The sequence below is a fragment of the Ctenopharyngodon idella genome, chromosome 2, assembly GCF_019924925.1.
Source record: "Ctenopharyngodon idella isolate HZGC_01 chromosome 2, HZGC01, whole genome shotgun sequence".
In the NCBI taxonomy this organism is placed as follows: domain Eukaryota; kingdom Metazoa; phylum Chordata; class Actinopteri; order Cypriniformes; family Xenocyprididae; genus Ctenopharyngodon; species Ctenopharyngodon idella.
The window spans coordinates 7,966,791-7,988,903 of record NC_067221.1 but is presented as its reverse complement, the minus strand read 5'-3'; the positions used below and the strand labels follow the sequence as shown (position 1 = coordinate 7,988,903).

The following is a 22,113-nucleotide window of genomic DNA, read 5'->3' as shown; positions in this document are numbered from 1 at the left end:
GTTGTCATTTCAGGAACCTCCAATCCACATTATTAAAATGTAATCGATCCTGAACAATGACAATAACGAGCTACTTTTTGACTACCTCAAATTTGTCAACCTGATTGATACTTTGAATTTAAATTGAAGATTTACACATTAAAGTGAAGCAGTAACACAATACAAACAACGGTACGGTAAAATATGGTAAAATAGAGTAGAAAAAATATCATGCTCAGACAGTGTGAATTAACATTTGCACAGAGCAAACATGTTCCGAGATGAGTGATGGTTGAATTATTGTACAATCAACAGAGATGCTAATGCACTCAGTATAAAATATTAACATAAAATCTGCATTACTACATTACATATTAAAATATCTGAAGCTAATTAAGTCAACTACAGTAGCAAACATTATGAACACTGTCATTTGTAAGTTCAGGCACCAGCTACTATAAGCAACATGATTTCCAACAAAATAATCTAAACTTTAGGTTCCCTGATTCCTGTAAGCAAATCCTCAAATATTCCACTGTAGATCTTCCATTATTCATGCAGTTTGTTATCACAGTGTAAACAGAAATACACAATGAGGCTCACACTATAGTGCGCAGATTTCTTCTAAAGCTCTTTAGATGCTGTAATGTGAGCAGTGATATATGGTTATGGAAACCCAACAGAGGATACGCATGGCTACATTTGTTATATATCCAAGTGCTTCTGTTTGGGTTGTGTTTCCTGACTCTGTCTGTCAGCTGCTAATGCACTTAGAGCATCTGGTTTACCGTCTACAGCAGCAACCACTAGAGAAATAACTTTCTCATTCTCTCTTTTAAACTTGAATTGCTATGAAGGAGTCTTATTATTACAGGGTTGGCAGTTTAAAAGAGCTGAAAAAACATCACTTCTATATTTGTTAATGATGCTTCATCTTATGGAAAATGGAAAATACTATGAACATTATGGCTCCATGATATGGTGTTGAAAACTGCTGCTTGCAACACTGATTCCCAGATAACATACATAGAGATAAAATGCGTACCGTGCATCTGCCAAATGCACAGATGTAAATGTTTTCTGCAAGGCATGCATGCAAAAGCCTTGTTGGAGAGACAAAATCTCAGTCAAAAGAAGTAAAATCAAGCAAGGAAATGACTGCTTAGATGCACATGAAAACAATGAACATCTGAGAATGAGAATGCCACTCTTCCATTCGGTGAGAAGCAAGAAAGATCAAAGCCCAGTGGCAAGATCCCTTGAGGGAACACTTGAGATGAGGAAATAAAAGCAGAGAGGGTAAAGCCCCACATCCTCAACCAGAAGGTGAACAGCTTACCCGTCTCGGCCTCAGTCATGCTCTTCCTACTGGAACGAGAGCCCTTATAGGCCCAGAGGAAAACTGTGTACAGGACTCCTGGCTTCAGAGAGGTCAGCTGGTAAGACGTAGCGTCTGCTCCCACTTTAATTTCTCCGCTGGTGCCCTCTGCAGAGCTGTAAGTCAGCATGTAGCCATCGATTTCCGCACGTACACTGTCCCACGTCACAGTTGCGGAGTTCTCTGTCACCTCCCTGGTTGCCAGATTGGTTGGGGCATCAATGTCTGTTGGATAAGTCAAGGCACTCGGATAAATAAATACAATGCTTGTTGTACAAATAAAAGAGAAAACACTTTCTGTATTAGTATTTTGTCCAGAAAAAAACATTTAAACAATTTCAATTAATATTTAAAGGATAGTTCACCCAAAAATGAAAATTCTGTTATTAATTACTCACCCTCATGTCATTCATCTTCAGAACACAAATGAAGATATTTTTGATGAAATTTTAGAGCTTCCATATACAGCTACGCAACTACCAGTGTGACGCTTCAAAAAGTTCAAAAAGAGATTGTAAAACTAATCCATATGAATCAAGCGGTTTATTCCAAATTTTCTGAAGACACTCGATCACTTTATATGATGAACAGATTTAATTTAGGCTTTTATTTACATATAAACATTGATCAGCGAACATAAACAGAAGCTCAACCGAACCTGCTTGATGCGCGAGAACAAACCTCTTGCGGAAGCTCAAACGTGCTGCGTAACACATGAGAATGAACCTCTTTGGTTCTTGAGGAAGCTCAAACGTGCTGCGTAACACGAGAATGAACCTCATTGGTTCTCACACATGTCAAGCAAACATGCTTAAGCTTCTGTTTACCACAACTGATGTGTGAGTTGATGAATGTTTATATGTGAATAAAAGCCTAAATTCAATCTGTTCATCGTATAAAGCGATCGAATCTCTTCAGAAAATTTGGACTAAACCGCTCAATTCATACAGATTAGTTTTACGATCTCTTTATGAACTTTTTGAAGCATCAAAATGGTAGTTGAGTAGCTGTCTATGGAGGGACAGAAAGCTCTCAGGTTTCATCAAAAATATCTTCATTTGTGTTCTGAAGATGAACTAAAGTCTTACGTGTTTGGAACAACATGAGGGCGAGTAATTAATGACAGAATTTTAATTTTTGGGTGAACTATCCCTTTAAATCCTTGCACACAGTAAAATCAATAATATTTAAATATATATAAGATAAATGTACCATTTACTCACAATTGCATATGATAAAAAAGACTTTTATTATATTTTTAAATGATTTATTAACTAAAGTATTTTAATAAATAATGCTTAAAATATTTGATATTGAAATATTTATTAAACATGATACATTTACTTTTTTATATATTTACTCTAAACTTAATACATTTACTTCCCACACCCCCATATTACATGGATTTTTTTAAGTTACCTGACAAAACATTTTTACAGTGAATTGATTCTTCGTGAATACATTATGGCAACTTTTAGTATTCCGTATGCAAGTGAAAGTAATGATGCAGTTAAGATTTTTATATTTCATCAGGCTTATGGATTCTCAATTATCAAGACCTGAAGAGCTGAGGACGTGCACAGGGTCATATAGGCAGTGCAGTATGCATTTGTGAGCAGCTCCACTGGAACCAAGAGAGTGCCCAAGCAATGCAACGGAGGAAGTGAGGAGACAAGGAAAAGCAATCATCATTTAGGCTACCGTTCTGTGACTGCGGCAGGGTTAGCCGAATGTCACCATGCTATCCGCATCATGGAAACTGATTCCCGATGCCTTCCAAGATTGCTAGAATCCACAGCTCTCATTTTATGCTCTCTGATTGCCATGGTGGGCTTATCATTTTTGACTTGTCTGGGTTTGAGACATGGACCAGAATACAAAACAACACCTTACACTGGACAACAGACAATGCCAATGCTAAACGCATTTGCGAGACATTGAAAACTTCATAATACTGCAATCGCCTAGTCAATATCTCATTACACAAACAACCACTCATAAACTGCGTTATGATGTGCCAAGCAGCTCTTTTCTGTGTTATTTCTTATACACATAATATGTGCTTTATCAAACAGCATGCAGCCAGAGGGAATGAGCCGAACTGCCAAATGTATCTCTATTCCTGTCTCTGACCACTGAAGTATAGTCAGATTAGAAAATATTTCTCCCAAATTTCTCTGGACACATATCTAGCTTCCAGGCCAAGGTACAGCAGGGGAGAACAAATAAGCTGAAGGCACTTTTCTATCATGGAAAACTATTTATCCATCATGAAAATCAGGACAGAATTAATGTCTGTTTCGAGATATGCGCTGTAGATTAGCTGTGAAGATACACTTCAATGCAAAATGATGCACAGAACTCGATGCCATTATTCAAACACTGGTGAGTGCATTAATTTCATTTAGCATGAGTTTTAATATAAGAAAAGAAGCTCAGACTACGATGAATATACTTTAAGTATACACCGATCAGGCATAACATTATGACCACTGACAGATGAAGTGAATAACACTGATTATCTCTTCATCATAGCACCTGGGATATATTAGGCAGCAAGTGAACATTTTGTCCTCAAAACTAATGTGTTAGAAGCAGGAAAAATGGGCAAGCATAAGAATTTGAGCAAGTTTGACAAGGGCCAAACTGTGATGGCTAGACGACTGGGTCAGTTTGTTGCGTATGGGGCTGCATAGCCACAGACCAGTCAGGGTGCCCATGCTGACCCCTGTCCACCGCCGAAAGCACCAACAGTGGGCATGTGAGCATCAGAACTGGACCACGGAGCAATGGAAGAAGGTGGCCTGGTCTGATCATTCACGTTTTCTTTTACATCATGTGGATGGCCGGGTGGCTGTGCGTCGCTTACCTCGGGAACACATGGCACCAGGATGCACTATGGGAAGAAGGCAAGTGTGACGCTTTGGACAATGTTCTGCTGGGAAACCTTGGGTCCTGCCATCCATGTGGATGTTACTTTGACACATACCACCTACCTAAGCATTATTGCAGACCCTGTACACTCTTTCACAGAAACGGTATTCCCTGGTGGCTGTGTCCTCGTTCAGCAGGATAATGTGCCCTGCCACAAAGCAAAACTGGTTCAGGAATGGTTTGAGGAGCACAACAGTGAGATTGAGATGTTGACTTGGCCTCCAAATTCCCCAGATCTGAATCCAATCGAGCATCTGTGGGATGTGCTGAACAAACAAGTCAGATCCATGGAGGGCCCACCTCGCAACTTACAGGACTTAAAGGATCTTCTGCTAACATCCTGGTGCCAGATACCATAGCACACATTCAGGGGTCTAGTGGAGTCCATGCCTCAACGGGTCAGGGCTGTTTTGGCAGCAAAAGGGGGACTAACACAATATTAGGAAGGCGGTCATAATGTTATGCCTGATCGATGTAGAGCTCGGGGTACGAAAGACACGAGAAACTCCTTTGCATGCTTTTGTGTGTGTTTGTAACTATATTTTGTAACTATATACCATAGGTACACTATGTAAATGCAAAGTGTACTATGTACACTATGGTAATAGCTTTTAGTAGGTTAAAAAAACATGTAAAAGTTAATATTTGCCTTGCTCAAGAGAAAAACAAACATCTGAATCATTTGTTTTAATGATTTTGAAAGACCTTCTTGGTAAATAAAGCTTTAAGTAGTGCTGATCAAGATGTGAGGGCTTGTTTACCCACTTCTGGGACATTAAGTTCTTTGAATCAGTCCGATCCAATGATTCTTTCAACTGAACAAATGATGCATTAAACTCCCTTGTGGTGGCAGGAGGTAAGGACACGTTGATTTCAGGGTAGAACAAAAGTCTGCAGGCAGATTGAATGCCTTCAATCGTAGAAGAAACATCCCCTATTGAGCAATTTTATTCTTTTTACAGAGGCTTTTCATTTAATTTAAAGTTGTTTGTTTATGGTTCCCAGGGATTTTAAAAACTCCATAGTGCTGTTCAAGTCATTGATGCTAAAAGAAACCAGTTTGGGGGGCCCTCGTAAAGCCCACAATCAGATCTATAAATTTCACTGTTCATTCTCAGGTCAGTGAATGCTTCAGTTGTAAAACATAAGGAATTCTACATTAAAAAGTATGGTCACCCAACATTGCATTGGATAACAAGAAGAACAATATACACCCTGGTTTCGCTGTGATGCACATTCACAAAATATGCCATGTCCATGAGTATGCATTGAAAAACCATTTCCTGTTCCTACGGTTTGGTGAGACAAAGTGTGGGAGTAACTGGTGCTGTAATTCATAAGTTGCTGAGCAGAGGGAAAATACTGTCTACCGGAGGCCCCTCTAATAGCCGTTGTAGCTGTCAGGAACAGACTCAAAGGATGTAGTGCTACCTTAAATTTAAAGGCACAGTCAGATATTAAATTCACACTAACTCAAGCACTTTTTGAAAATGAGAATTTCACTGTGGCTCAGATTGGGTAACAGAAATCAGATGGGTCTTTATATAAAATGTACAATAACACCAGGGCCGGTGCGACAGGGGGGTGGGGTCGCCCCCTCATCCCGGACTATCCTGCCCCCTCAGTCAAGATGAATGTGAAAATGGATTTCAATGATTAAATACAATAGACTATTAAAAAGAATAAATTGCAAAGTGCATATAGGCTTTCTAGCATTAATATTAGGCTACTATAGCAACAATTTGGTTAAGGACAGTCTGTTTCGCAGTCACATTTTGACATTTACCTACAAACTTCCTGCGACACGAAGAACGCAGCTCTAGTGAGTAAGCTAAAGGTATGATGAATTATTTTTTTTATGTTTTAAGGGCTAGGTAATTGGTCCTAGTTAGTTGACTATTTCACTGTATTGTTATTGTTTGTCACTGGTTGCAGTTCAGGCTGTTCTAACTTGCGACAAAATTATGCATCTGTTAAATACGTCACAATGAGCGTGTGTTTCATAGTAAAGCAGACACAATTAATTACTTTTGGTGGTGCTGGTATCATGGTAACTTGTCTGTATTGATGGTAAAACTGTTAAAATTGTGTATCTAAGACGTATTTATATATGGTGGCTTAAACATGTTTTTTTTTTCCATGGATATGGAAAAAAGGATGGAGTCGAAATTCACTGCTCTGCCATTTGTATTTGCACAGTAGCTTTTAGGGTGTGTTCACACTTGTAGTTCGATTCTCTTGGTTCTTTTGGTCCGGACCAAAAGAGAAAATGATACATTTAGTCCTGGTTCACTTAGCGTTCACACTGTCATTTTTAACACTGAATCTAAAGATACAAAAAAAAAATGTATATTTATTTTTATTTATGACATATATTTTACGACGGAACTTGTTGAACATCCAAAACAATGTTGTGAGCTGGGCTAAATGCACTTGCTGCAAGTGCGTATATATGATGGAGCTTGTGAAGAGCTTATAAAATGTGTAAAGGTGTCAACACACATAAATGAAGATCTGCTGCGTGGAGACACGGTTCAGATGCCTGTACTGAACTGTAAAGGGCAACATCGCAACTATGACAAGAAAAAACACGTATGCTTGACATTCTGTCTTTTTAGGGTCACATCTTGTGACATCATGCACTGTTTTTGGTTCGTTTACATGTCTGCTCCGGGTTGTGTTCTTATTTCAGTCGAACCGCACCAAAGTTCTTGTTTGGTGCGCGCCAGGGTTCGGATGGCACACTTATTCAAATGAACTAACACAGCAATCGCACCAGAGTTCGTTTTAATCAAACCAAACTTGCCAAGTGTGAACACGCCCTTAGTTTCATCGCTGTAGTAGTGTCAGGTGTTTATGGTCCAACAAATATGTGAATGGGCCACATATGTTTTTCTGGCTGGGGATAATTTGAATTACGTCATTGCCCCCTTTCATTAATCCACTGGTGCCGGCTCTGAATAACACCCTAACTATTTCTTCTAGAAGCCCCTTATTAGCAATATACAATCATTCTGAGCCAACATTCAAAAGATCCAACACAGAGCTAAAGGGTCCAGCGACTTTTCTGGAAACACCCCGACTGTGTAAAGTAAATTTTCTTTGCTTGGAAGGGAGTAGCGCTGTAGGACTAATATGAAGTCAGGTTTTAGCTAACTGACAGGGATCAAATAGCCTGAAGAAGCAGTGTGCTTTCGGCTGAAGCTCATTTAAAGTGATAGTTCACCCAAAAATAATTAGCATTCTATGTACTCACTCTCATGTTCGAAACCTGTATGACGTTCTTTCTTCTGTGAAAAACAAAAGATGCTTTGAAGAATGTTTCAACTGTTTGTTTCCATACAATGAACATCACTGGACTTTAATACTATGGGCAAAACAAAACACATTTTTCAAAATATTTTATGTGCTCCACAGAAGAAAGAAAGTCATACAGGTTTGGAATGGCATTAAGGTGAGTAAATGATGACAGAATTTTCATTTTGGGGTGAACTGTCCCTTTAAGGAAGCCAAGGGCCTCTAAGAACAAAAGGATCTCAATTAAACCAACACCTAAATAGTAGACAGCTTAAACACGAACACTTGCAGCTCATGTGGTACACGTGTGCCTGTATTTCTGTTACAATCAATTATTTGACCACTATAGGATTTCATATTTTTGCTATATTTATGTAGCTACTATTGAAGGGGTGCATTCTCGAATCCATTGCCACTTCAATATATATCCTTTTGTAGTGTTGTCAAAGTCGGTACTGAAATTTTGAAAATGTGACGATACCAGCATTTCTGTAGTACCGGTAAGTACCGAGAATCCGGGTATATTCGGTACCCACTGATAGGGCTGTACCAGTATTTACTTGAATATGACACAAGTGAAGCACAAAGCTTTGTTTACAAAAGAAATAATAGGTTAGCAATTAAATGTGACATCGCAGTCATGGAAAATTTTAGTTCATGCCGAATGAGAGAGGTACGTGAGTCCATACATTTAAGATTTGTATTCTGTTTTGCGAATCATGATCTGGTCACCCTATTAGCAGAGAATTTAACAATATTCCATTAGTTATTCCACTGAACATGGAATCTCTGTTTCTTTTCCCAAATCTTCACTCACGCAGGGGATTATAACGTTTCTTCCTTTCGTTTGCTTTTAGGCCTATTATAGGCTATTCGCATTCTTTACTGTGGTAAAGTAGAAAAAACACCGAAGGACAGGAACCTTTTTGCTTGCACGTCAGTTTCTATTTAACACAGTTTGTGCTTGTTATTAGACTTTATAAGGCGCGTCAAGTTTATTTGTATAGCACGTTTCACACACTCTGGTGATTTTTACTTTCGCTTTTTTCTGGCAGAGCTAAATCAAATATAGCCTGAATGTGTGAAGATAAAACTCGCTCTTCAGACCTTTTACAACAAGTGTTAGTTCCTTGTAACATCAGGAGATAGCATGAAGATATTATTAAAGCGAAATGGTCTCTTTCCTGCTCGTGTCCCACATCCCTCGCAAAGAGCAGAGCGGGAGGCTATATGACGCATTTTTGTGTAGAAATAAAAAAACGAATGTTTTTTTTTTTTTAAATAATATTTAACTTTCTTATTATTTAGGTTACCATTATTTACCGATATTTATTTCATAGTTTTACAGGCTGTAGTGTGTCGTTTTATTGAAGTAATAGCTAAAATAAACACGCACGTTTGTTACAAAATGGATGTTTGAGCATTTTTTTTTTTTTTTTTATATTTCAAAAATTCACACTAACTCAAGCACTTTTTGAAAATGAGAATTTCACTGTGGCTCAGATTGGGTAACAGAAATCAGATGGGTCTTTATATAAAATGTACAATAACACCAGGGCCGGTGCGACAGGGGGGTGGGGTCGCCCCCTCATCCCGGACTATCCTGCCCCCTCAGTCAAGATGAATGTGAAAATGGATTTCAATGATTAAATACAATAGACTATTAAAAAGAATAAATTGCAAAGTGCATATAGGCTTTCTAGCATTAATATTAGGCTACTATAGCAACAATTTGGTTAAGGACAGTCTGTTTCGCAGTCACATTTTGACATTTACCTACAAACTTCCTGCGACACGAAGAACGCAGCTCTAGTGAGTAAGCTAAAGGTATGATGAATTATTTTTTTTATGTTTTAAGGGCTAGGTAATTGGTCCTAGTTAGTTGACTATTTCACTGTATTGTTATTGTTTGTCACTGGTTGCAGTTCAGGCTGTTCTAACTTGCGACAAAATTATGCATCTGTTAAATACGTCACAATGAGCGTGTGTTTCATAGTAAAGCAGACACAATTAATTACTTTTGGTGGTGCTGGTATCATGGTAACTTGTCTGTATTGATGGTAAAACTGTTAAAATTGTGTATCTAAGACGTATTTATATATGGTGGCTTAAACATGTTTTTTTTTTCCATGGATATGGAAAAAAGGATGGAGTCGAAATTCACTGCTCTGCCATTTGTATTTGCACAGTAGCTTTTAGGGTGTGTTCACACTTGTAGTTCGATTCTCTTGGTTCTTTTGGTCCGGACCAAAAGAGAAAATGATACATTTAGTCCTGGTTCACTTAGCGTTCACACTGTCATTTTTAACACTGAATCTAAAGATACAAAAAAAAAATGTATATTTATTTTTATTTATGACATATATTTTACGACGGAACTTGTTGAACATCCAAAACAATGTTGTGAGCTGGGCTAAATGCACTTGCTGCAAGTGCGTATATATGATGGAGCTTGTGAAGAGCTTATAAAATGTGTAAAGGTGTCAACACACATAAATGAAGATCTGCTGCGTGGAGACACGGTTCAGATGCCTGTACTGAACTGTAAAGGGCAACATCGCAACTATGACAAGAAAAAACACGTATGCTTGACATTCTGTCTTTTTAGGGTCACATCTTGTGACATCATGCACTGTTTTTGGTTCGTTTACATGTCTGCTCCGGGTTGTGTTCTTATTTCAGTCGAACCGCACCAAAGTTCTTGTTTGGTGCGCGCCAGGGTTCGGATGGCACACTTATTCAAATGAACTAACACAGCAATCGCACCAGAGTTCGTTTTAATCAAACCAAACTTGCCAAGTGTGAACACGCCCTTAGTTTCATCGCTGTAGTAGTGTCAGGTGTTTATGGTCCAACAAATATGTGAATGGGCCACATATGTTTTTCTGGCTGGGGATAATTTGAATTACGTCATTGCCCCCTTTCATTAATCCACTGGTGCCGGCTCTGAATAACACCCTAACTATTTCTTCTAGAAGCCCCTTATTAGCAATATACAATCATTCTGAGCCAACATTCAAAAGATCCAACACAGAGCTAAAGGGTCCAGCGACTTTTCTGGAAACACCCCGACTGTGTAAAGTAAATTTTCTTTGCTTGGAAGGGAGTAGCGCTGTAGGACTAATATGAAGTCAGGTTTTAGCTAACTGACAGGGATCAAATAGCCTGAAGAAGCAGTGTGCTTTCGGCTGAAGCTCATTTAAAGTGATAGTTCACCCAAAAATAATTAGCATTCTATGTACTCACTCTCATGTTCGAAACCTGTATGACGTTCTTTCTTCTGTGAAAAACAAAAGATGCTTTGAAGAATGTTTCAACTGTTTGTTTCCATACAATGAACATCACTGGACTTTAATACTATGGGCAAAACAAAACACATTTTTCAAAATATTTTATGTGCTCCACAGAAGAAAGAAAGTCATACAGGTTTGGAATGGCATTAAGGTGAGTAAATGATGACAGAATTTTCATTTTGGGGTGAACTGTCCCTTTAAGGAAGCCAAGGGCCTCTAAGAACAAAAGGATCTCAATTAAACCAACACCTAAATAGTAGACAGCTTAAACACGAACACTTGCAGCTCATGTGGTACACGTGTGCCTGTATTTCTGTTACAATCAATTATTTGACCACTATAGGATTTCATATTTTTGCTATATTTATGTAGCTACTATTGAAGGGGTGCATTCTCGAATCCATTGCCACTTCAATATATATCCTTTTGTAGTGTTGTCAAAGTCGGTACTGAAATTTTGAAAATGTGACGATACCAGCATTTCTGTAGTACCGGTAAGTACCGAGAATCCGGGTATATTCGGTACCCACTGATAGGGCTGTACCAGTATTTACTTGAATATGACACAAGTGAAGCACAAAGCTTTGTTTACAAAAGAAATAATAGGTTAGCAATTAAATGTGACATCGCAGTCATGGAAAATTTTAGTTCATGCCGAATGAGAGAGGTACGTGAGTCCATACATTTAAGATTTGTATTCTGTTTTGCGAATCATGATCTGGTCACCCTATTAGCAGAGAATTTAACAATATTCCATTAGTTATTCCACTGAACATGGAATCTCTGTTTCTTTTCCCAAATCTTCACTCACGCAGGGGATTATAACGTTTCTTCCTTTCGTTTGCTTTTAGGCCTATTATAGGCTATTCGCATTCTTTACTGTGGTAAAGTAGAAAAAACACCGAAGGACAGGAACCTTTTTGCTTGCACGTCAGTTTCTATTTAACACAGTTTGTGCTTGTTATTAGACTTTATAAGGCGCGTCAAGTTTATTTGTATAGCACGTTTCACACACTCTGGTGATTTTTACTTTCGCTTTTTTCTGGCAGAGCTAAATCAAATATAGCCTGAATGTGTGAAGATAAAACTCGCTCTTCAGACCTTTTACAACAAGTGTTAGTTCCTTGTAACATCAGGAGATAGCATGAAGATATTATTAAAGCGAAATGGTCTCTTTCCTGCTCGTGTCCCACATCCCTCGCAAAGAGCAGAGCGGGAGGCTATATGACGCATTTTTGTGTAGAAATAAAAAAACGAATGTTTTTTTTTTTTTAAATAATATTTAACTTTCTTATTATTTAGGTTACCATTATTTACCGATATTTATTTCATAGTTTTACAGGCTGTAGTGTGTCGTTTTATTGAAGTAATAGCTAAAATAAACACGCACGTTTGTTACAAAATGGATGTTTGAGCATTTTTTTTTTTTTTTTTATATTTCAAAAATTCACACTAACTCAAGCACTTTTTGAAAATGAGAATTTCACTGTGGCTCAGATTGGGTAACAGAAATCAGATGGGTCTTTATATAAAATGTACAATAACACCAGGGCCGGTGCGACAGGGGGGTGGGGTCGCCCCCTCATCCCGGACTATCCTGCCCCCTCAGTCAAGATGAATGTGAAAATGGATTTCAATGATTAAATACAATAGACTATTAAAAAGAATAAATTGCAAAGTGCATATAGGCTTTCTAGCATTAATATTAGGCTACTATAGCAACAATTTGGTTAAGGACAGTCTGTTTCGCAGTCACATTTTGACATTTACCTACAAACTTCCTGCGACACGAAGAACGCAGCTCTAGTGAGTAAGCTAAAGGTATGATGAATTATTTTTTTTATGTTTTAAGGGCTAGGTAATTGGTCCTAGTTAGTTGACTATTTCACTGTATTGTTATTGTTTGTCACTGGTTGCAGTTCAGGCTGTTCTAACTTGCGACAAAATTATGCATCTGTTAAATACGTCACAATGAGCGTGTGTTTCATAGTAAAGCAGACACAATTAATTACTTTTGGTGGTGCTGGTATCATGGTAACTTGTCTGTATTGATGGTAAAACTGTTAAAATTGTGTATCTAAGACGTATTTATATATGGTGGCTTAAACATGTTTTTTTTTTCCATGGATATGGAAAAAAGGATGGAGTCGAAATTCACTGCTCTGCCATTTGTATTTGCACAGTAGCTTTTAGGGTGTGTTCACACTTGTAGTTCGATTCTCTTGGTTCTTTTGGTCCGGACCAAAAGAGAAAATGATACATTTAGTCCTGGTTCACTTAGCGTTCACACTGTCATTTTTAACACTGAATCTAAAGATACAAAAAAAAATGTATATTTATTTTTATTTATGACAAGAGCAGAGCGGGAGGCTATATGACGCATTTTTGTGTAGAAATAAAAAAACGAATGTTTTTTTTTTTTTAAATAATATTTAACTTTCTTATTATTTAGGTTACCATTATTTACCGATATTTATTTCATAGTTTTACAGGCTGTAGTGTGTCGTTTTATTGAAGTAATAGCTAAAATAAACACGCACGTTTGTTACAAAATGGATGTTTGAGCATTTTTTTTTTTTTTTTTATATTTCAAAATTTATTTCATTGAGGTATATATATACACACAAACATACACACACGCTCCAAATATTTATATGTATGATTACCATATTTAATATGTTTTTAAAATAGGCTATATAAAATAGTAAAATAGTTTCAACAGAATTTGCTGTGGTACCGAATTTGGTACGGAGAACCGTAAAATGTTTATGGTATTGGTACCGACTACTGGAATTTTGGTACCGTGACAACACTATCCTTTTGAGTGTTTTGTAATCAAGTTATTAATCAACCCTTCTAAATATTAAACAATTTGATGACTTCTTCAATCTTATGAGATTTAAGTATAGAATGAGATGTCTTTTCACTGGAACATGCTCTCACCTTGTTTTTGAGAGAAGCACCCAACACATGTTAAAACATATATTGAATTTTCTAGCTGACCAGGACAGCCTAGTTCACTGGGGTCACTCAGGCCTGTCTCCTACGTGACCAATTCACAGTTAAAAGCATTTACTTTACTTCACATTTTCAATCACTAGAGAATATTAATGACGAATATTGCCTGAACCTCTTACTGAGAGAAAGTATGTTTTGGGAAAGTTTCCTGATCAGAGCTAGAGTTCAAACAACTCCAGCATTGGAGAAGAAGCTGTGTATGTGTGTATGTCAGTATCTTTTGTTATACATCCTGACCTTAGTGAGGTGAACAACTGACACCCAGGGGAGATGAAATGACCATCTTCAGATAAACTGAAGCCTAGAAACACTGATTCATGGCCATGGTGGGTCACTTCTTACCTAAACCAGGACCCCTGCTGTCATCCGTATAATCAATGGAGATATGCTTCGAACTATATGTCCATGTGTGGAGAGATCTTCCAAGTTTATCTATGTCTTAACCAATGAGAATCATTAAACCTGAAGTAATAATGTAGTTTAGTGACCTGTGTTGGAGCAGTGGGCAGCTGTATTTTTGGTGTGGCGCCCGGTGAGTGATTGGGGGTTAGGTGTCTTGCTCAAGGGTAATAAGACTGGACGAGAGCGCTGTTCATTCATTTCCCCCACCTACATTTTCTGCCGGTACTGAGCTTCGAAACCCGCAACCTTCGGTCCGACTCTCCAACCATTAGGCCACAACCTCAAGGACAAGGTCTCCCCATTGGGGAATCGAATCCCGGTCTTCCACGTGACAGGTGGAGATACTGTCCACTAAACTATTAAGGAGCTTTTTGATTGCATCTCTGACTCCTGGTCTTTATTCATCATATCTGGTCCTCGGGTCTTAACTGTAAATTTCACTACACTGTCAATTATTTTCACACTGAGACATCACCACACTTGCCTCACAGCCCTACATTCATCCTTCGAACTGATCGGCTGACTATGAGACTTGGCAAACTCTAATCGGCAGAGTCAGAGTACAGCTTCAACCACCTTTGGCTAAGAGCTGAATTCCCATATGTAAATAGCCTGACAAAGTAAACTATATTTATGCTTACAGCAATAATACAAAGACCCAGATGCTGCTGAATACAAAATCTAGCATTTCCCTGCCCTACATTTGATATATTAAAGTCGTCCTATGAACATAACTGCGGTTATGTATGATAAGTTTTCTTTGCAACCATAATTTTGTGTCTTTAACCATAATTCTGAAGGGATGATCTTATTATTGGGCCAAAAGCACTGACTCATAAATATTAAACAGGGAATATTACAGCTCTTAAATAGCCATAAATATTAGTCCAAGCATTTAGGCTATGAAATTTAAGCCTAAAACATGAAAAATGACTTTTAATGATTTAAGGGCTATGGCTAATTGACATTTTAATATGGGGAATATTATATGAGCAGTCCATCAGAATTATTCTGCAACATTTCCAAAAGGCACAGACATACACAAATCACAAGACTTCTTTTCATTAGACATCATTGCACACATCTAACGGGGATTTACAGACCACAATAGTAATTTATTTCCACATCATTTGACAGGTTTAGTTAGTATAAAGATCTCATTGTTGGCAGACTATCAGCTCTACAGCATACTGGAGCACTACCTTTTAAAGCTCCAGCCACTAAGATACCTATAATAATACAGAAACCGATGCCTCTAGGGTTCTTCATGAATATTTGTTGGTTTTGGACATGTGTATTTTTTCAGAGCAAGAAATGTTAGAACTGCCACATTTCAATGGCCCTGGGTAAAATAATAAAATGGATTTGTTGTTTTTTCAGTCAAGGAAGCAATTTAATTGATTTATGGTGACAAGGAAAATATCTGTCTTATGCACTGGGTTGTAAAGATTTTAACTACCATTGGACACTGAATCCTTTCAGAAGAAAATATTTTCTGAGAGTAAAGTATGAAAGCATGAAAGGACTCCCTCCATTAAAAGATTGTTGTGGTAAAGATTGCTATCTCTAGCATCAACATCAGAACAATAATCTGATTTCTGCATCTATTTGTCTCTTTTATTTTTCGCTTCCTTAATTTCTTCAGTATATTTTAAAGTTGTAATTTCTTTACAGATGTAGGTCAGGTTTCATCTACGTTGTATGCACCAAATGTACCCATAAGAATAATAAAATGTGACACAACGAAGCGGGTTCATAAACATATTAAATATTAATGTTGTATAATAAAAAAGTATGACCTTAAGTCTTACAGAAAATCTAAAAATGCAAAAAGGTTTCTGTCTTGTGTTTAGGGGACAGAAAATATCATTAGCTCAATATAAAAGCCCTATAGACGTCAATGGAAAGTCCCCACTGTGACAGAAAAACAAAAGTGGAAACTCATAAATTTTATTTTCCACTTGATGCATTGCTAACAAAGCATATTACTAACCTGTGACCCCTGTGGTGTACGATGGCTTGCCTTCAATTTCACCTTTGATCGCTTGTACACCTATCTGATATTCTGTTCCTGGGTTGAGGCCTGAAAAACACACATTCATGTTGTTCTCACTACACAGTCACTGAATTCAAAATACTCTGTCTGAAGCTCAGGGACCCATGACAGCAAATGGATGCATTAGACGGACTGACCTACAATGGTGTGCTTAGTTCTGGCCTCCTGGCTCATTGCCACGTTCTCCTGTCCTCCCTGACCATCAGAGCTAGCATGGGTCAATTTGAAGAAGTCCACAGCGATCGCAGGGTTCTTCCAGTCCACTTGGATGGAGTCCTCTGTCTGGCCCAGCACCTTTATTCCTTCAATACCAGAGACCTCTGAAGAGAAAAGCAGATCAGGGCAATATCTGTTATGCACAGTAAACAGCTTAAAGCCATTTTTGTTTATGTTTCACTGTGCAATATGACAGTGGTCTTTCTCTTTACACTTAACACTCGGTGTGAATCATGCAAAAGCAAACATTTTGTTTACCAGTGGTATTGCAAAATTACCCTATATTCTCTGAATGTATTTGTCATCCATGGATAATTTTTTTCTTTAAAATCTTGAGATCTTCACAATTTATTGGCACAAAAGCCTTTAGATTAGACTGACCAAATATGATGTTGATCTGATAAAATCTCTGGGAGGAGTTCGTTAAAGTACAATGTCTAGAAATGGCAAAAACCGCAAACATTTTGCAGAGAAAATTCAAAACATCTCACTTCCTGTTGGGTTTTCAGATTTTTTGTAGGTACTGGGCTGTTACATGTGTCTACCAAATTTAATACTTGTACGTGAAACATAATTGAAATTTTGTAGGTGTACATCAGATTTGTACCCATATCAGGCGTAAATTTTCACCACTTCTGACACGTGTGCAAAGTTTCATGAGTTTTCGAGCATGTTTAGGCCATCAAAAATGCAATTCATTTCGGAGAAGAAGAATAATTGACCGAGCAATTATCACTATCGGTGCTCGGGCCCTAATAAATTAAAAGTACGGTAGGCAATTTGTTTTATAAACACTTTTTGCTATATTGGTTGAAACTCTCTTCACGTCCTGATAGCAATCATTACATCCTGATAGCAATCAATAATAGAAGTAGTCTAAATATTAAAACATGTACACATATGTTCTGTCGAAGTCTCAGGGCCAAAAAAAAATTTGGTCCGAATGCAATGATAGGATGTCCTACATGCCTATCAATATATGTATTTCCAGCAAACAAATAGCAGCCGCCTTTTACAGTTCCTCCTAAACTAAAACAATGAGCTTATATTGCGTTCATGCCATGTCGTAACCATAATTATGAGATGGCAACCCGTGACAAATGAATCTGCAGCAGTCAGGTGGCATAAGTAAGAGCTCTATAAGTTGTTTACGTTCATTATTATTGTAATGTTATGTGCTTTGAGACATAAGGTAATTTAGCGCCATCTCTTGTGATGCTTTGTAGAATCTGTTGTGTGCGTTCATGTGTTTTGGAGGAGGCGTGGCTTTGGAGACTAGCTAGCTAGAGTGATTCTGCTGCAGTGACACTTTTAGGTGGCAAACCATGCAAATTAATGCAAATCCAAATGCTGTTTCTTTCATATTTTTGATTGGATGTCTCTGGTACTCCTCTTACAAGCATCTGTCTTCAACATTCTGCCAACAGATGACAGAAATGAGTTACAGCCATGTATTTTACCACTTCAGACTGAGTTGGCCCTTCTCATCTCTGTGAAGGAAATGCTTACTTTCAAACTATTTGTTAACCAGTGACTGACAATGTCCCATGCTGACCATTTATCTTTGTCATCACATTCAGATGATCAACACTTTCTCAATGTGCTGTAAGGGAATGTAAGACTGACCACATCAAAATGATGTAGTGCTCTTCCCATTGTTGCACAACTGCAAACATTCATTTCCATGAAAATATGTTCTTGGCTATTCATTGAACTCTACAAGCTTAGCTACATCTGGCATTGTGGTTAACACAAATACCACTATTTCTTTTTTTTACAAAACACTGGAGACATAAAATCTATTTTAAGCTGTAAATAAATAAATAAAACCCCTAATACTGCATGATTACAAGTATATCTGTAGCATTTAAAGCAATTAATCTTACCGGTTGTAGCCACTATCTCATCAGATTCACTGTTAATGCCCCTGATGACAGCGTACACCTGTACTATGTACGTGACTCCGGGTCTGAGGCCTGTGATTAGGTAGGAGTTTTTCGTGTTTTCCACCTGGACCTCTTCAATGGCTCCCTCGTCTCCCTTTGGATAGTAGGACAGGATGTAGTACTCGGCTCCTCTTACAGACTCCCACTCCACCAGCAGGGATACATCTGTGACTTTGATCAGACGGAGGCCTTTTGGTCCTAGAACTGATGTACAAAACAATGTTGTAACCACAGGGAGTTCATAAGCATTCTTTTACATCAGATAACATTGGGGTATTTTCATGAACTAAATATATTTTGTTATTTTTTGTTCTTTTCACACGAACTGCAAAAGACTTGCACCCTGAGTCATGTGGGCCACTTTTATGATACATTTATGGTGCTTTATTTATTTATTTATTTTGCCATTTTAGAGCTTGACAGCCCCAGTCCCCATTGCCTTTAATTACATTTAAAGTCCCCCTGTATCAATAATTTTATCCCTTAAAACTCATCTTTGATCACCAAAATTACATATTTAAACTTTTTTTCCTGTGAAACTTAGTTGAATGTAATTCTACACCCTTGCTTCATTTAGTATACGCGGAACCATGAATATGCAACTTAGCCCCGCCTCCACTCACTCACACCAACTTAGAGATCCACTTGGTCATCTTGCTGAGGTAAACACTGCACAATGGTATCGCTCTTTAAAATGTCGGACACATAATGGTAATTAATACGATTAGCCTTCTTCTTGACTATGTTATCAAACAGCTAATAATGTGTTGCTAATGTTACACAAACCATGTTCTCATTTGCCACCTCAGAGTCAAACAGCTGCCTTGTAAAATCAGTATCCAACGCTTTGAACAACTTAGAACATCAGTGGAGAAAGGCATATAGTTCATAACATCGTAATACACCCATTATATCTACCCGATTTTTTCATATCAACAGAAAAATATACCGGGATAACCTGGCTTCTTTTGAGACTTCCTTGCGCGGTCAGTTAATGATATGCTAAAGCTTGCTGGTACGTTGACGTGATTGGTTACAAGGTAGTTTGTGACGTCATAGACACCAGCATTTTCAAACTGCGTTTTTAAAACTGTCTTTGGTTCACTGCAGTTTTACATAGAAAATACTCAGCAATGGTGTTGACTTATGAATTTGCACATGGTTTGCTTTAAAGCATTTTAAAAACACCACATAGACATAGAAACAACATTAAAAACTTGATTTTCACCACAGGGGGACTTTAAAAGAATCTTCAGATTTTGTGTCCCTCAGAAGAAATAAAGTCAGACAATCTTGAAATGACACGAAGGTGAGAAAATAATGACAGAATCTTTATTTTTTGGGTGAACTATCCCTTTAAGAGTTTCTATTTCCCAGTTCTCTTCTTTCATTTCTTAAGCTTGTTCACATTTTTGCAGCTCATCTTGCCAAATACCAGGTGATCCTGAGGTTTACTGAACATCTTAGCTGGCTATTTTAAGGAGATCTTACATTTTCACTCTGGTTACTTTGTGGTTTCAAGCCTCCATCAATAAGTAGGGATTTGAAAAACTGCACATCAGAGGAGGAAGAAAACAGGGAGGCCCCAGTAACAAACCGAGGGCCCCAGAGTCAGACAGACAGTCAGCAGCCCAGGGAGTGAAGTTTCCATTAACACATTACCCACCGGCTTACGGTGGATTTAAGGAAACACTGTTAGAGGGGGGAAAAAAATCAGGGAAATCCATGAGGGGGTGAAAAAGGGTGCTGTGGAGACCGCATTACCCAGGAAAGAATGAACAGCAGGACTGGACATTGTTCCACATGGCGAGGGGGCAGGAAGCCAAATGTTTTCCTTCAATACTACAGGAGCCTTTCCATCCAGTGGCAGTTAATATGGCCATTCCTGCCGTTCTCTCCAGGGTTTGCCAATAACAATTTCAACCGTAAATAATACCCCAAAAGGCCAGCAGAACTAATGAATTATCATCAGCCAGCTGGAAAGAAAGCATAAGTGCCGGAAATGCATGTTCCCACTGACTGATTGTATGGGATAACCAAAGCAATTAAATTACAATTACAACACAGTTCTGTTTGGACTTGGAAACACTTGCATAAATCAAAAGCGGTGGTTCTTCTAGCCAGAGAAACATCAGCCTGACACTTTAAGTATCTTTAAATAACCATAAATGCTGTTTTAATTGTACTTTATTGTGATCTGTAATAAATATACATTTTTATGATGTCACAATCATTTTATTTTTTTTATAACAAAGCTGTACAGACGTTTTATGCAGTGTCTAAGCCTGTGGCAGCAGCAGTTGTTTTCATAGAAGGTAAATCTAATCTTCAACATCTGCACTGTGTTGATCTGCCATTAAGACATCCACCAAAACCCACTAGACTCATTGTGGTCGGAACAAAGTTGCCACACTGATCTTTTGATGATCGACCACATTTACAATTAACGTAGAATCGTTTCATGGTGTTTTCTCCGTTTTTTTCACACAGGTCTAATCTGTGTAGGATTGTAATCACTTCCACATAATCCAGTCAGCCTAGGCCTGGAACACAAATGTCTTTATTTATACAGTACTGTTCAAATTTTGTTGTTATTGTTGTTTTTGAGAAATGAAGAAGAAATGAATATTTTTTAACAGCAAGGATGCCTTAAATTGATCGTTTCCTATTTCAAATGTTCTATTAATCAAAACATTTTCCAAAAAAGCAACACAACGGGTTTCAACATTGATAATAATAAGAAAATATTTTTGCCTTAAATCAGCATATTAGAATGATTTCTGAAGGATCATGTGACACTGAAGACTGGAATAAGGATGCTGAAATTTCAGCTTTGCATCACAGGAATAAATTACATTTTAATATATATTAAAATAGAACAGTTACTTAACTGTGTTAAATTATCACAATATTATTGTTTTGTATTGTATTTTTGCATAAATAATTTTGTAATAATGTATTGTAGAAGGGTTTTGAAAGGAATATTCTGTTTGTTCTGTTATACAAAAACATGTCATATTCACACATTTCTGTTCATTTTTACTCTGTTCTGCCAGATGCATGATATAATAATGATGCATAAAAATAATTTTGGACATTGTTTTAGGTATTAAAAGTACTAAAACATTCAAACCCTAATAAACACCTCATAGGCCCTGTTTACACCTGGTATCGGATCACAAGTGGACGAGGGAGACATATTCATTTCCACTTTTTAATCCGTCTCTTTTGTCCACTTTCAACCACTTCTGTCCTGATTTCTTCGAGGGGAGGGTCTATGGGTGGGTAAATGTATGGGTTTTTTCAGATGTTTCGATCTAATGGACAAAATAAGTTACATATGAACGCGCCCGGAGACGAGGGTGAAACATACGGAGAGCAGCAGCTTTCATTTCTGCTCTGATAGCCACTATACCACCCCGAATGCTGTGAAATAGTGAGAGAACATTGTGCTTGGTACGTTTCTCGTCTTCAAACCAAACTTGGGTCTTCAGCTGACAAAGTTTAAAGTCCCATCTGGCTTTTGTGGCGGTTCGACCACATGAGTGTTTCCACTACGAAAGCAATCCGATCAAATGCGTTTTCGACTACCTC

General features: G+C 37.8%; 1 protein-coding gene across 6 annotated transcripts in view; it reads right to left on the bottom strand.

The window, feature by feature from the left end:
- tnn (tenascin N) overlaps positions 1 to 22,113 on the bottom strand; it is a 63,315-nt gene that overhangs the window by 10,920 nt on the left and 30,282 nt on the right. For all 6 annotated transcript variants that reach the window (XM_051860450.1, XM_051860434.1, XM_051860459.1 and 3 more), the window contains 4 exons: positions 18,460 to 18,723; positions 16,495 to 16,677; positions 16,295 to 16,384; positions 1,319 to 1,582 (listed from right to left, as the gene is read on the bottom strand). In XM_051860450.1, coding sequence (XP_051716410.1) covers positions 1,319 to 1,582; positions 16,295 to 16,384; positions 16,495 to 16,677; positions 18,460 to 18,723 — 801 coding nt within the window. The remainder of the gene's footprint in view (positions 1 to 1,318; positions 1,583 to 16,294; positions 16,385 to 16,494; positions 16,678 to 18,459; positions 18,724 to 22,113) is intronic.